Below are 14,974 nucleotides of genomic sequence, written 5' to 3' on the forward strand. Positions count from 1 at the left end.
CCCCGGACAGCTGAGGACGAGGGCTGGACCTCAAAGCGCACCGCTGGCTCTGGGGGAATGTTGAGCAGAGTGAGAAGGGCCTCGAGCAGTGTCTGCCTCAGTGGCCCCGCAAAGGACAGATGGGGACAGGCCTGGGGCCAACGCAGAGAGCAGAACAGGCATTTTCTCAGGCCACTGTGGTGGTCACATTCGTGCCTCCTCACTGCAGCTCTGCGGGGTCTCCTACGTCCTTTTCTCAGATGAGGAAAGTGAGACTGAGAGTGTGTGGGACTTGCTCACTAACCAGCCACGCCAGGAGCTGCACCCAGGTGTGTGTGTGGCTCAGAAATCCAAGAGCAGGCCAGGACCTGAGGCTGGCTGTGTGTGCCTGCACGAGCGCCTGTGTGTGCACGTGCTTGTGTGTGGCAGGACCACAGGCTGTGGGGCCCGGCCGCCAGGGCTAGCCTTCCGGCCCAGCCGCTGACCAGCTGGGGAGCGTGGGAGAGTCGTGTCACCTCTCTTGCCTCAGTTTACCCGTCTGCAGAGCCCCGTGTAGAGGCAGCACCAGATTAGTGCTGGTTAAGTAAATAAGAGTTTTGAAAAAGATGCTTGTCTTCATCCCAGGACATGAATATTAAAGCCACAATGAAGATCCGTGCTCCCCAGCAGAGAGGCAAAGACTCAAGAGGGAGGGCACTAGGTGCGGGTGAGGGTGGGGGCTGTGGGGACCCTCCCACAGGACCGCCGGAGTGCAAATGGGGCAGCCACTTGGGGAGACCGCTTGGCGTATCCTCCACCAGAGCTACACACCCCTCTCCAGTGACCCTGATGTCCACCTCTGGGTCTGCCGCCGCCACGAGCCTGCACCAGATGTCCATTCAGCTCCTTGCGCGGCCCCAAAGGGGAAGGCGTCAGTCAGCATCAGGGGGTCAGACCGCCTTGGAGGGACACCGCAGAGCACCGCCAACGGCCGGCCTGCCTGTCAGCCACCTGGCCGGGCCCTCACCGCGCAGACCGTGTCCCCACGCCCCCAGACAAGCACAGGAGGCGACAAGCGCGAAGTCCCGGCAAGCCAGCCCCGCCGGACGCGCGGGGAGGTGGCCTGACCCACAGGAAATGGGGACCGATCAGCTCAGAAACCAGGACGAGGCTGCGTGAGGCGGGGAGGGGCCGGGGTTCCCCGGGCCTGCGGGGTGACTGCAGGGCTCGCCGCAACCCCCGCGGTACTCGCTGGGGCCCAGCTGGTCCCGCGCACAGGCCCCGGGCCCTTCGGCTGTGTCCACGGCTCCTGCCGCCTCGCCTCCCCGCGCCCCACCTCGGGCGGCTCTCCCGGCGCCCGGGCCGCTGCGGGAGCGCAGCCACCTTGACCGCGTCCGGCCCTGCGGGCCCCGCGATCCCGCCCCGTGCGCCCCCCAGACCCGCCCCCGCCCTCCCCCAGGGCCTGCTCCCCGCCTGGTGCGCCCCTGCTCGGCCCCGTACGCCCCCAGAGGACCCTGGGCCGGGACGGCCGTCCTGGGCCGCGGCCGCGTCGGGGGCCGGACTCCGGGGCAGCTCCAGGCGGCGGAGTCGCCCTTTGAAGCGCCCAGTGGGCCCGGGCGGGCGGCGGGGACCGAGCGCCCCCTGGAGGCCGCCGCCCGCCCCGCCCCGCCCGGCGCAGGCCCCGCCCCCGCGCAGGCCCCGCCCAGGCCCGGCCCGGCCGGACGGCGCATGCGCGCGGCGCTCCGCGGGCGGCGAGAGCGAGGCCGGTCCGCATCCGCGCGGCTGGCGCCCCATTCATGCTGGGCAGCGGCGGCGGCCACGCAGCGGAGCCCGGGCGCGGCGGCCTCGGCCTGGGCGGCCTGCGCGGCTTCGGCGGCCCCGCGGCGGGGCGGGGCGGGCAGCGGCGCGGGCGGCGGGCGGCGATGGCCGGCGGCGGGCGCGCCCCGGGGCAGCCTGTGAGTAGGGGCGCAACTTTCCCCGCGGCGGGGCGGGCGGGGGTCCGGCGGGGGTCCGGCGGGGGTCCGGGCGCCCGGCGGCCTTGGGCTGGGTCCGGGCGCGGGGCAGCGTCCTCGAGGTTGCGGCCCGGCGGCGGGCGGGGGGCGCGCGGGGGCTGCGGCTCGCGTATTCGCGTCCCCGCGTGTCCGCGCCCCCGCGTGTCCCTGCGGTTTCGGCCCGGTTCAGTCCTGTCCGGGCGCAGCCGCGGCGCCGAGCCCGCGCGTCCCCGCCCGGTCGGGATGGGACCCTGCCCTCCGCGCTCGCGGGGCCGCGCCGCCTCCTCCGGGCCGGGCGGGGAGAAAGTTGGTGGCGGCCCCGTCGGGAGGGCCCTGCGGCCGGGCCGGGTCGGCGGACCGCGCTGGACCTCTGGCGCCTGCAGGCCCGCGGGGCTGGAGTGGGCGCCGGTCGGCCCAGGCCCGCAGGCCCGAGCAGGCTGGGAGGGGCGGTGCGCCAGCCGCGCGCCCGGCCTCCTCGCCGCCCCGCGCGGGGCCTCTCCAGGGTCAGCCGCTTCCCGCGGCCGCTCCTAGGGCTACTGCGCGGCCCCGGGCCTGGTGGGCGGTGGGGCTGGCGGCGGCGGGGCGCGATCGAGTGGCCTCGGGGAGGGGAACGCGGCTCTGGGGACCCCCGCCCTCTCAGAGACACCAGTGGCAGCCCGGGAAGGGGGCGAGAGGGGCTCCGGTGGCTGCTTAGAGCCTGGAGCTGCCCTTGGCTCATCTGTGGGGTGCTGGGGCCACGCCCCTTGAAAGAAAGGGGTGTGTGTATTAGGGGACTTGGACCGAGCCTCTGCCCCTGAGCCTGGGATCCGGTGGTGCGGCCCTCCGCGCCTCTCCACCTCCTTCCAAGCTGAGGCCGGTTCTCTGGGTCTGCGCGGGGGTGGGGCTCAGCTTTGCTACTCTGGCCCTGGGGGAGGACGCCCCAGGTGCCCTGGCGCCCTGCTGGTTTGGGGTATGCGGGAGAGACCAGGTGCTTCGCCCAGACTCTGCCCCGTCCCGTGCTAGAGGCGGACGCAGAAACTGGTGATTCCGCTTCAGAGTCAGGCAGCAAGTCAGCCTGGGAGGGGGACCCGGAGGCCCCGGAAGGGCATTTCAGGCAGAGGAGACGGCTTTGTGGCCGCCCCGGTGTGGCCGAGGTGTATACTTGGAAGTGGGAGGCCCATGAGGGCTGTGGACAAAGCAGACAGCCCTTTGCTGGCCCCTGGTCCTGGTCTGTGTGTTTTAACCCCCTGGAGGGTCCCTGTCTGGAGCAGCTGGCTGGGAGAAGAGGGCTCCCGAGGGAAGGCCAGGTGCAAGCACTTGTTCTGAGAAGCAGGACTTCAGTGCCCCCAGATCCTGGTCCCGTGGGACTTGCCGGGAGGGGGAGCAGGCGCCCGGGGACCACCTCCCTGGGCCTCTGTTGGGGGAGGGGGTGTGACAGGGGCAGCTCTCTCTGCCCTGATTGCTGACAGGCACCACTGACCACTGGGCAGGATGGCCGTCTTCTCCACCCCCACGCCCGACCTGTCTCAGCTCTAGAAGGATCTGGGGCTGGGAGGGGGCAGGGGTTGGGGCTGTCCTGTGAAGAGGCCTCTGAGGGCCTTTGTTTCTCAGGCAAGAGGTGGTGGCAGCCGCCAGGCCCTAGAGAGGGAAGGGGTGGTTGCCTGTCCCTCTCCCCACGCTCCTCTGGACGGCTGAGCCCACCCTGTGCGGGAGTGGAGCCTCTGCCGGCCCGTCCGCCTGTGTGCTGGCCTCTGTCTCCCTGCTCACCTCCCGTCTGCTCCCCCACGCCAGGGCAGCTTCTCCTTCCCAGGCAGGCTCTGACTAGGCCAGCCCAGCCTGCTGCCACGCCAGACGCCGTGTTCACGCTCACGACCCCTCTGCGTGGTCCGGCGGGTTCCAGCCCGGGCCTTTGCTCATGTTGCGCCCCCCCCCCCCCCAGCATGTGTGCAGTCCTTCTAGAGCAGCTGGAAGGGCCTCCACGGACCACAGTGGCCGGTGCTGTGCCCCGCCGGCCAGTAGCACATTTCTGCTGGTGCTGCTCCCCCAGCCCAGCCTGGTCCTCCCCAGCGGCCGGCTTTGGAATGAATGCATTTCTCCTGGGCAGACCAGAGGCCTGTGGGAGTCCAGGTTTCAGCAGGAGTGCTCAGAACTTGGGTGACCTTGGGTCTGTCGGAGACCACGCTCCGTATCTCTCAGATAGGGGAAGTCACTCAAGTGTCTTCACCAGCCCTGGCGAGGCCTGGTCCTGAGGACCCAGCCACAGGCACGGGCCCCCGTCCTGGCTGCAGCCCTCTGCCCGGGCTGGCCCTCCTGGGCAGCTCTGTTGGGGCAGGCAGAGTGGGCCCAAGGATGGGCTGGAGTCTGGGTGGTGCTTCTTCAGCTGGGTCCCTCCTGTTTAATATAAAAAGTGGGTCCCTTAATTGCATTAAGACATGTGTAATTATCCCGGAGGAGGGGAAGCCCGGCCCTTGGTAATTGCAGGCCTGCTTTGAACTGATAAACGGTGAGCGATTCATGTTTTCTCTGCGTTCACAGGCACGCAGCCCAGGCCCTGCTGCCCCCGCGAGGAGCCTGTTCTCCGGCTCCTGCGCCGGGGCAGGGGCTGGGGACTCCTCTCCTGGCTGCCTGGGGCGTCCCTGGTGGTTGGAGTTCTTGGGGATGCCTGGGTGGAGACCCTCGGGGAAGGCAGCCGGCGGCCTGCTGGGAGCTCAGCCTGGCTCCCTTACTGTGGGCTCCTGGCCAAAATCCCCGCGTCCGGAGCCTCGGTCCCCCCCCCAGCCCCTGCAGAGATTTGGGCTTTCAGCCGGCAGAGGGTGTGTGGGGAGTGAGGACGGGGTGCAGGAGTGGGTGCAGCTCTGCCGGGACCCCACCATTCATCCATTCATTCATTCGTTCACTGATGAGTGTAAGCTCCCGGGCTGCCTCTGGGCCTTGGTGGGAGACCACAGAGCCAGGCTCTGCACTCGTGGACCTGCCATTCTGGCGTGGGGAGCGTCTGGGACCAACGTGTGACAAGACTGTTAGCACGTGGCACGCTGCAGATCAAGGAGTGACGGCCTGAGAGGGGCAGCTGTGCCTTCAGCCGGCGGGTCCGGGGAGACAGCTGAGGCACAGGGCTGTGGGCAGGGAGGGAAGAGCATCCCGCGGAGGGGCCAGCCAGCCCAGGGCCCGGGGAGGCCGGGGAGCCCTGAGCTGCTGGGACAGACGGCCCTACGGCCAGCTCCCAGCCTGGGCTTGGCAGGAGGCACCTACACGTTCAACATCAGCTTACCCGCCTGTAAAACGTGGGGTTTGTCTGGGGCAGAGTGAGTGCAGCCCCGCCAGTGCCCACCCACAGTGGGGGCTCAGGGCTGTTGTGGTCAGCTCCGTCCAAGAGTTGGGTGAGGCCACGGCTTATCTGGGAACGTGATCAGCAGAGCCATGGCAGGACCCCTGCTGGCTCTGAGAGGGCACCCCTGACCTTCCAGCCTTCATCTTGGGGAGAGGATCTGTCATCATCTCCGATCGAGGCTGGGAAAGAGGACTGACCCCGGCAGGGCCGCGAGGCTGTGGTGAAGCAAGGTCTACGTTTAACCCGGCCCTGCTGCCGACTTGTGGGCAGTGGGGAGATGAGACTTTCGAGAGGAAATGGGGCCACCCAGGATGTGGGGGCAGCAGTTTGCTGGGGGTAGGGGTGGGAGGTGGGAGGTACCCATAGCAGGGCTCCTGGGTCAGTCCTCAGAGTCCTCCCAGGCTGCACTCGGGTCAGCCAGCGAGTGGCCCAGCCTGCCTTCTACCAGTGCTGAGAACAGCTGCCCGAGTGTCCTCGTCTGCTGTGGGGCGGTACCCATCAGTAGGGCTGCCTGGGGCCTCGGGCAGAGGGGTTGTCACCCACCCTGGGAGTTTGGGGCTGGGGAGTCTGAGTCAGAAGGTGATAGTCTCCAGGTTTGGGTGTTCACAGGGCACCCCATCTAGACCGTGAGCCCTTGTCACCCATCTCATCCTGGGTCCCTCTCTCTCCTCCCCGGCTGGGGCGGCCCAGGCAGCGATGGCGTGTGTGTCGCTGGGCTGGTGTCCTGTGCTGCCTGCCGTGGTCATGGGCTTGATCTGGCTGCCTGCAGGGCTGCGGGCCAGGGAGGTGCCCTCTCCGTACCTCCAGCGTCTCCTGGATGCTTAGGTCACTGCCGGAGGCAGAACGTCCCAGCAGAGGATGGGCACCCAGAGCACGTGCGTGTGCGCCTGTGGGCGCATCTGTGTCCTCCGAGGATGAGGGCCGTGCCGTTCACCACCCTCTCCCGCCTATTCTTCCGCAGGGCTGAGGCTCCCCGCCCCGTGATGCACGTCCCTGCAGGACCTGAGAGCCTGGGCCTCAGGCCCCAGCCCACCATGCCACTGCCACGTCTGAGCCCGCCAGTGCCGCCGCTCCTGCTGCTCCTGCTGCTCCTGCTGCTCCTGCTGCTGGGGGGCGCTCCTGGGGCGGGCGGGGGTCCGCAGCCCGCCTTCCGCACCTTCACAGCCAACGACTGGGCCCTCACTCATCTGGTGGTCCACGAGCAGACGGGCGAGGTATATGTGGGCGCCGTGAACCGCATCTATAAGCTGTCGGGGAACCTGACGCTGCTGCGGGCGCACGTGACAGGCCCCGTGGAGGACAACGAGAAGTGCTACCCACCACCCAGCGTGCAGTCCTGCCCGCACGGCCTGGGCAGCACCGACAACGTCAACAAGCTGCTGCTGCTGGACCAGGCTGCCAACCGCCTGCTGGCCTGTGGCAGCGCCTCACAGGGCATCTGCCAGTTCCTGCGGCTGGATGACCTCTTCAAGCTGGGCGAGCCCCACCACCGCAAGGAGCACTACCTGTCGGGCGTGCGCGAGGCGGGCAGCATGGCGGGGGTGCTGATCGCCGGGCCCCCTGGCCAAGCACAGGCCAAGCTCTTCGTGGGCACGCCCATCGACGGCAAGTCGGAGTACTTCCCCACGCTGTCCAGCCGTCGGCTCATGGCCAATGAAGAGGACGCCGACATGTTCGGCTTCGTGTACCAGGACGAGTTCGTGTCCTCGCAGCTCAAGATCCCCTCGGACACGCTGTCCAAGTTCCCAGCCTTCGACATCTACTATGTGTACAGCTTCCGCAGCGAGCACTTCGTCTACTACCTCACCTTGCAGCTGGACACGCAGCTGACCTCGCCCGACGCCGCCGGTGAGCACTTCTTCACGTCCAAGATCGTGCGGCTGTGCGTGGACGACCCCAAGTTCTACTCCTACGTCGAGTTCCCCATCGGCTGCGAGCAGGCAGGGGTGGAGTACCGCCTGGTGCAGGACGCCTACCTGAGCCGGCCCGGCCGCGCCCTGGCCCACCAGCTGGGCCTGGCCGAGGACGAGGACGTGCTGTTCACCGTGTTCGCCCAGGGCCAGAAGAACCGCGTGAAGCCGCCCCGGGAGTCTGTGCTGTGCCTGTTCACGCTCAGGGCCGTCAAGGAGAAGATCAAGGAGCGCATCCAGTCCTGCTACCGCGGGGAGGGCAAGCTCTCGCTGCCCTGGCTGCTCAACAAGGAGCTGGGCTGCATCAACTCGGTGAGTGAGCCGCCCGCCGTCTGCTCGCGTCGCCCGTCCCCCAGTCCCTGGCCCGTGGAGACACGTGACACGGCGCCGGCCCACACTGTGCGCCCTGGCCCCCTGCCAGGTGCCGTCTGCCAGGGTGGGTGCTGCACCGGGGCCTTTGACCACAGAGGCTGCTCGGAGGCCATGTTTGTCCTCCTTCAGAGGATGGGCCGACGTGACTGTGTCCAGGGGTCCACCAACCCCTGTGGACGTTGGATGGAACACTGACCACGTGCCTGGCGCTGTTCTGGGCACTTGCTAGCCCTGTCTTGTCTCCATTTGACAGACAGGGTGGAGGAGAGGTTGGGTGTCCTGCCCAGGGTGCACGGCCAGGGAGCAGCGAGCGGGGCCCGACCGGGGTCAGGTGGGCGCCGGAAACCGTCTCCTCAGAGTCTCACTGAGAGGCTCCGCCTGCCCTCCCGAGTGCCTGGCCAGGAGCAGAGGGTGGCAGTCCTGACCTAGGGGCAGCCCGAGAGCACGGGGCTGGGCCTGCACTGCCGGCAGTTCTGTCTCCAGGCCCCTGTGGGGCCTCTGGGGGCCAGAGGCTTTCGGGGGAACCTCTCGCAGGCATCCCCAGGAATTAGGATCCCTGGTTCTCCAGGGAAGATCTCAGGCTCAGAGTGGGTCACAGGCTAGCTCAGGGTCAGGGGTCCAGGACCTCCGGAGCCAGGCCTGGTTCCTCTGCTCCTGCTGGTGGGGCTGCGCTGGTGGCCCCAGAATGCCCAGCCCTGCGCTGGCTTCAGTTTTCCTCTGTCCTGGGAGGGACGCTGGCTTGTCTTCCGAGCAGCATGGGGCGGCCCTTCTTTCTCACGTCTGCCACTGCGCGCGGCCGCCCCTGGACCAAGCCCTTGGGCGCACAAGTCCGGCGCCTCGTCCATCTCCGCCTTGGCCTCTGGAGAAAGGTCTCCACAGAGCAGGTGGAGAAACTGAGGCTGGGGCAGCGTTGCTGAGGTCACTGCACGCTCTGTACGCCTGGTGCCCGCGGCCGGCCCGCCCCCTCCCTGGCGTTGTCCCCACTGTTCCTTCTTCCTCTCGGCTGTCCGGCCAGCACCCTGGGTCCAGCCCAGACTCTGCCTCCCCTGCTGCTTCTGCATCCTCTGCCCCTGCAAAGCTCAGACCCAGGTTCCCCAGGGGAACCGCCCAGAACCGGCGCCCTGCCCCCCAGGCCCTTCTCCGGAACCTCCGCTATCGATTGCTTCCTGTGCCCGCAGGCTTCTCTCCATAGGCCCTCCCCTCACCGTCTAGGTGTGACCCTGTCTCCGTCTTGATCAATGTCCCATGCTCCAGAGCCCCTGGCCACCTGCCCGTGTGGCCGTCACTGTGCAGCCGGCCGGCCCCTTCCTGCCTTACCCAGGCTGCCCCCTGGAGTGTGGGTATGAGAGCTGGGCTGTGCCCGGGCACCTGCACTTGGGCCTCGGGCAGCTTCCAGGCCTGTTTCCCTGCCTGCTAAATGGGTCCAGGAACCCCTGAACCTCCAGGTCTGTACCGGCTGCCCCGAGGCCATGGCCCCTGTGCGCGTCTGCAGACCCACGAGGACGCCCTGGGGCCCTCCACACCCATCAGCAGGCAGGCTGGGGCTGGCTGCCAGGCCCGCCTTGGGGAGAGGGGGCCTCACCCTCCCGCGCCCACAGCCCCTGCAGATCGACGATGACTTCTGCGGGCAGGACTTCAACCAGCCGCTGGGCGGCACGGTCACCATCGAGGGGACGCCGCTGTTCGTGGACAAGGATGACGGCCTGACCGCTGTGGCCGCCTACGACTACCGGGGCCGCACCGTGGTGTTCGTAGGCACACGCAGTGGCCACATCCGCAAGGTCAGCCCCGGGGGCGGGGCGGGGTGGGGGCAGAACCGGGGGCACGGCAGCTTCGCTCTCTGTCCGCTCAGCACATGAGCAGGTGGGGTTGCCCCAGAGCCTGTCCAGGCGCTGCCAGAGCCTCGTGGGGCCAGGACCTGCGTGGCCCAGTCCCTGCACCCCAAGAGTGGCTTTCGTGTCTGGCACATGTTAAGGCTGGGCGTCGGGGCTCTGAGGGCGGGTCGGGCCTGGTGAGGGGCCCTCTGCCCCCTGGGGCCCAGAGCTGCTGGCCCTGCTCTCTGAGGGCGCACGGTGACCTTGGGGGAAGGCTGGGTGGCAGGAACAGAGCAAGCCTGCGCGGCCCCCTCCCCTCTGGGATCCAGTGTCTGCTGAGACAGCACTCTGCCCTGGCGGGAGGCCCTTGCCAGGCTCGGCGACAGCAAGGCCAAGGGCAGGGCAAGGGTGGCGCCCCTGCCCCCACCGCCACTGGTTGGTGTGGGAGCAGCGCGGTGGCTGCAGAGTGAGGGGCAGCTTCTGGGCCCCTCTGTGGGCTCCTCGGGGTTGGGGGGCAGGGCCTCTTCAGGTGGCTCCAGGCTGCCTCCTCCAGCAGCAGGTGTTGGGCTGAGGTGGGCAGGGAGGCTCCCTGGGGAGGCAGCCACCTGAGGGTCAGGCCAGACCCACTAGGTTGGTGGGGGCCAGCCAGGGCCTGCGGTGGAGGAAGACCCCTGGGCAGCAGTAGGGCTGGGGTGCCTGGGAGCCCCGAGAGTCAGTGCAGGGGCGGTGCCTGGAGGACGAAATGACAGCTGTCCCGAGCCCTGCTGCTGACACAGCTCTCCGCCTGGCCTGCGCCTGTGGGTGGGGCCGGGCCTGGGGCCAGCAAGGCCCTTGCCAGCTCCCAGCCCTGGTGCCAGGGTGTGTGGGAGGGGGTCTCCCATCTCTGCCGTGTTGGCTACACTGGGAATCAGGTCTCACTGTGCTTTGACCCTGACCTCTGGGGAGGGACCTGCACCCCAGCCTCAGCTTCCCCTCCGTGAGTGGAGCCTGGAGTGTGGGCATGGGCTGCATGGGCGGGGGGTACCGGGGTCCCCTGGCTGGGTGCTGTGGGGTTTTGCTCACAGCGGCTGAGGTCCAGTGGGTGGTGGCAGGCCAGCCCCTGTGCCCTGAGAGCTGGTTCTTATGTGCCCCACCCTTCTGGCCACGGGGTCAGGTGCTCTCCTCTCCTGGGGGTGGCCCCCCACTGTGGCACAGGTCCCTCCACCCGTTGCCCCAGGAGGGCAAATGGGGCTGGGGGAGCAGAGGAGAGGAGCCTGGACCCCGTGGGTGCGTGTCAGTAGGTTGTGCCTGGCAGAGGCCTGCCTGAGGCAGCACAAGCCGCCTAGGTGGGTCTGTGGAAGAAGCTGCCTGAAAACATTCCCTCAGGGGCCCTTGACCCAGTCACCTGGCGGAGGCCAGACTCCTGGAGCTGGGAATGGCCCTTTTGATGGCTGGTGGGCTGGTGGCCAGGCACTGTCTTTGCCCACAGGCCACCCTGTGAGGCTTGGAGAATGCGTTTGTCCAGCCCTGCCCACCCCCAGGCCTCTTGGCCTCTTCCCGGCCCCAGTCCCTTGGAGGGGAGACTAAGGCCGAGTGGGGACCATGGAGGTGGCCCCGGCTGGAGGTCCCTTCTCTGCTCCTCCCCGGCATCTACACCCAGTGCCCTGTCCACCCCAGGCACACCGGGCAGGGCACCATGCACCACGCTTGAGTGGACGGTCCCCTTTTTGGGGGGTGGGGTCAGCTGTGCCCAGGGGCTGCTGGCTGTCATTTGGGGGATCAGAACAGCTGGTTTAGAGGCCCTCCCACAAGGCGCACCCCCCTCACCCCCTAGACCTCCCCCTGCACCCCTTCCACCCTTGTCCGCCTCCCACATGGAGGGCCATGAGGTTGTTCGCGTCCCGCGGCGAGTCGCTCGCTCCCAGTCTTGCTGGAACAGCTGAGCCCCGCCGTGGCCTCAGCTTTAGCTGCAGGTGGAGACCTAGAGCCGGGCGGGAGCCAGAGGAAGGGGTGTCCCCTCTCCTGCCCCTCTGTCCACAGCCCCCTTCATCTCCCGGGGGTCCCCACGCTGGATCTCCGGCCGTGACGCCCGGTGATGGGCGCTGCTCCCTGCTGGAGTGCCTCTCCTCAGCCAGGGCCTGCCTGCGGCAACAGACCCCCGCCCCTCCCTGTCCCTCCCGTGCCGTCCTGGCCCTGACCCAGCCTGGGGTGGGGGCTGTGGGCCAGGGGCTGGGGCCGGACAGGGAGGGCTGCAGCTCCGACCCTGCCTGCTGGCCGCCCAGCCGCTGCTCCGAAGGCCCTCAGGCTCCCTCTCCGGAGTTTCAGTCTCAGGCCTTCCTGCCTTCCAGGCCGGCTCAGCACCCCCCCCCCCCCCCCCCCGCCGTGAGCCGTGGGTACCACCTCCCTGCCTCCGGCCCTCTGTCTTCCTGGCATGTGGGGTCCGGCGCCTGGGGACTCCCACCCACCTTTGACCCGAGGTTAGGCCTGCTGTGCTGACAGGCCCTCCCTATGCCTGGTCCTTCCTGGGCTTTAAAAAGCAACCGGGGAGCCCTCGGGACGCGGCTGGCTCCCAGCCACCTCCAAACAGTGTTGTGTAAAGTTGCAGTCGATCAGTTCAAGAGCTGCCAGCTCGAGCTGCTGAGGGCTGGCGGGGGTGCCCCTGACTCCCAGAGGCCCTGCCTGCCACCTGCCCCCCTGACCCAACAGAGGCAGGCGCTTTCCTGGGCTGACCCCCTGGGAGCCCCAGCCCTGCATGTGCCTCCTGCACTGCCCCCGCCCTGTTGCCTCCAGGGACCCCCAGGCCCCGGTGCGAGTCCCAGGGCCAGCCCAGGTGCCTGCGGCGGGTCAGGGGACGACAGGCCCTGGACTCCTGCCTGTGGGTGCGCCCCTGCCCTCCGCCGCCCGCGGCCTTCTCAGAGCCGAGCTGGGGAATCCCTGCCCCGTGGGTTTGCTGAGAGGCCCTGGCCGTTCCCCGCTGCAGGGCGGGGGCTGCCCCAAGGGACACAGCTGCCCTGTCGAGCGCAGTCCTGCCACTCAGTGGCCTTGCCAGGCAGGAGCGCCACCCCGTCTGCCTGTGCAGCCGGTTTTTCAAGAGAATCTGGAAAGCCGTATTTTGTGTGAGGTCTCCTGGTTGTTAACTGTTGGCTACAAATCTACATCTTAAGCCTCGTGGGCCAGCCCAAGCATGCCATGGGCCACCAGGTGGTGGCCGGGGGCCTGGGCTGTGTCATCATGGGCCCTTGGGGGGCTCGGGGCGGGGCCCACCAGCGGGTGGACACTCCTGCCTATACGGCAGTCCCAGGCTGTGGCTGTGGTGCTGTCCCCTGGTGGGCCTGGGCTGGCCTGTCCACCGTCCCGTCAGGCACAGTGCTTTGTGTCGGTGCTGAGCGCCTGCTGTGTGCAGCTCTGGGCCTGGACTGCCGGGGACAGGAGCACCTCTTACCTTCCAGGGGCCTCTGTCTCTGGAAGCTTCCTGTGGAAGATGGCACCCCCGCTCTCACTCCAGGACTCTGAAACTCAGAGATCCTGAGAGTCTAGTGGCCTGGGGTGGGTCCCAGCCTCAGGGTGTTGGTGCAGCCTCTCCTCAGGATCCCCACTCAGGGCCTCCCTACCCAAGGCCGACCACCTGCTTGGTGCATCCCGTGGGGGTCCCTGCACCCCAAGCCCAGGTCTGTGCAGGAGGTGAGCGGGGGAGGACCTGTGGGGCTCGGGGTGCTGACCTCACAAGAGATGCTGGCGGGACTGGGCTGGGCCCCGTGGGCTCCTGCATATCTGGGCGAAGTGCTGGTTTCGAGTGACTTGCCCTCTGGCGCCTGCGGAGCTTCCTGGGGGCAGCCTGCACATGGCGCCAAGTCGTGAGCCCTCAGCACATGCACGTGGCCTCCAGGGGCAGGCGGGGTTGGGGCAGGGTGGTCCCCGGCATCCTGTGTGTGGCTGGTCTGTGACCAGCAGGCACACTAAAGTGTGACGCACCCATGGGAAGGTGCGTGGCCTGGAAAGTGTCCCACGAGAGCACAGCAGACACCTGTCCCCTCGAAGCCCCCTCCTGGTCACTGCCCTTCCCAGGGGTCACTTCACTGACTGACTGTCCATCCCTGAGGGCTGGCTTGTGGCAGGAGCCACATGGCACGTTTTCCGTCTTCTGCCCAGCGCCCTGTGGGACTTAAAACCTCTGCCCTGCGGGCAACTGCAGGTGGTCACTCCTGTGCGTGGGGGCATCCTCTGCTCACATGGCTGCACGGTATCCCCTCTTTCTGGGCTGATGTGATGTTTCTATGTTGCCATTTCCAGGACCAGGGGGCGCGGGCAGCAGCCGACGGGGTGGTCCGTCAGCGGTTGCCCACGGCCCTGCTCGTGGCTGATGGCTGGGTCCCCACGGTGCTCTCCTCCCTGGGAGCTGTTGGTGGGAGTGGAGGGTCCCAGCTGCCTGCTTCCTGGGTGTGTCGGCTGCTGTGCTGTGGGGCCCTTGGCTGCACTGCCCTGCCCACCAAAGGCAGTGGTCCCCAGAACCTGTGAGTGGCATTGCCTCGTGCCCTGCAATGTGTCTGTGTTCTGGGGGTCAGGATGTGGTCCTTCTGGTTCTGTTGGGTGTGGCTGGCAGTGGCAGGCTGAATCAGAAGGGCATAGGGACCTCTCAGTCACCATGGGGGTCTGTCTAGAGGCGACCAACCCCTTGTCCCAGAGCCAGTGCTGCAGGAGAGCTCATGCGACAGTGGCAGTGGCGTTGCCCACGGTGAGCCTGGGGTCTGGCCAGTCGGGCTCAGCCCCTGTGGGCACCCGGGCTCTTGGGTAAGAATGATGCTCTCGGGTGCAGGGGGTCTTGGCCTTCCTGTACCCAGCCCCCGGTGCACCCAGGCTCATGGGACCCAAGTTTTCCACCCACAGTGGCAGGGCGTCTCCCCCTCCAGGACCCGTCGCCATGGGGGTTGGGGTGCGCATCACTGGACAGTGCAGGAGATGGTCACAGAGGCTAGAAGAGGCCAGGGGTCTGGAGAGTCTGCCGGAAGGGCGTTCTGGGTGGAGGGAACAGTAGGGTCCAAGCTCAGAGGTGCTTGTGCGCTGCCAGGAAGGGAGCAGTGCCAGAGGGGTCGGGGCTTATCCTGCCCGGTGCTCAGCAAGGGCTGCGGAGCCTGGCTGGGGGCAGAGAGCTGGACGGCAGTGGAAGCTTCGAGAAGCACAGAGCACTGCATCATCTCCTCATGCCGAGACCCCACTCAGGGTAGAGTGGGTGATGGGCCTTGGGTTTGAGGTAGGGACACGTGGCCAGGTGGTCACTGCTGCCAGCCACAGCGGGCGGCCTGCTGGGCTCGGCATGCTTACACCTCAGGCCGTAGTGGCAGCCTGGCCACGTCTCTGGCGTGTGATGGAGGCTGTGTGAACTTGGCTGCCTCTCGGCCCAGCTTTGTGCAGCCTCTGTGGCAGTGGTGCAGGTTCCCTGGGACCACTGTAACCTCCTCCACACCTTGGGGGCCTTGCCTCCCCACCTTCAGAAACTGTGAGCCTCTTAATTCTCATGGCCCTGTGAGTTGGTTTCTGTCAGCAGACAAGGAAACTGAGGGTCAGGGAGGACCACTGCTTGTGTTGGCTGGTCCCTGCTTTCCCTTGAGGATTGCGGGTAGGAAAGATGAGATTCCTGGGATC

At 67.8% G+C, this 14,974-nt stretch overlaps 1 protein-coding gene across 2 annotated transcripts in view; it reads left to right on the plus strand.

The window, feature by feature from the left end:
• Window positions 1-14,974, plus strand: part of PLXNA1 (plexin A1) — a 47,399-nt gene that overhangs the window by 886 nt on the left and 31,539 nt on the right. Inside the window, exons 1-3 of one of the 2 annotated variants that reach the window (XM_064496153.1) lie at window positions 1,869-1,913; window positions 6,221-7,481; window positions 9,140-9,322. In XM_064496153.1, the coding sequence (XP_064352223.1) occupies window positions 6,243-7,481; window positions 9,140-9,322 (1,422 nt within the window). In that variant the 5' untranslated portion in view covers window positions 1,869-1,913; window positions 6,221-6,242. Of the gene's footprint in view, window positions 1-1,868; window positions 1,914-6,220; window positions 7,482-9,139; window positions 9,323-14,974 lie in introns of those variants that run through there. The other variant, XM_031471091.2, reaches the window with a different exon arrangement.

Source organism: Camelus dromedarius, chromosome 17, assembly GCF_036321535.1.
Source record: "Camelus dromedarius isolate mCamDro1 chromosome 17, mCamDro1.pat, whole genome shotgun sequence".
Taxonomy (NCBI): Eukaryota; Metazoa; Chordata; class Mammalia; order Artiodactyla; family Camelidae; genus Camelus; species Camelus dromedarius.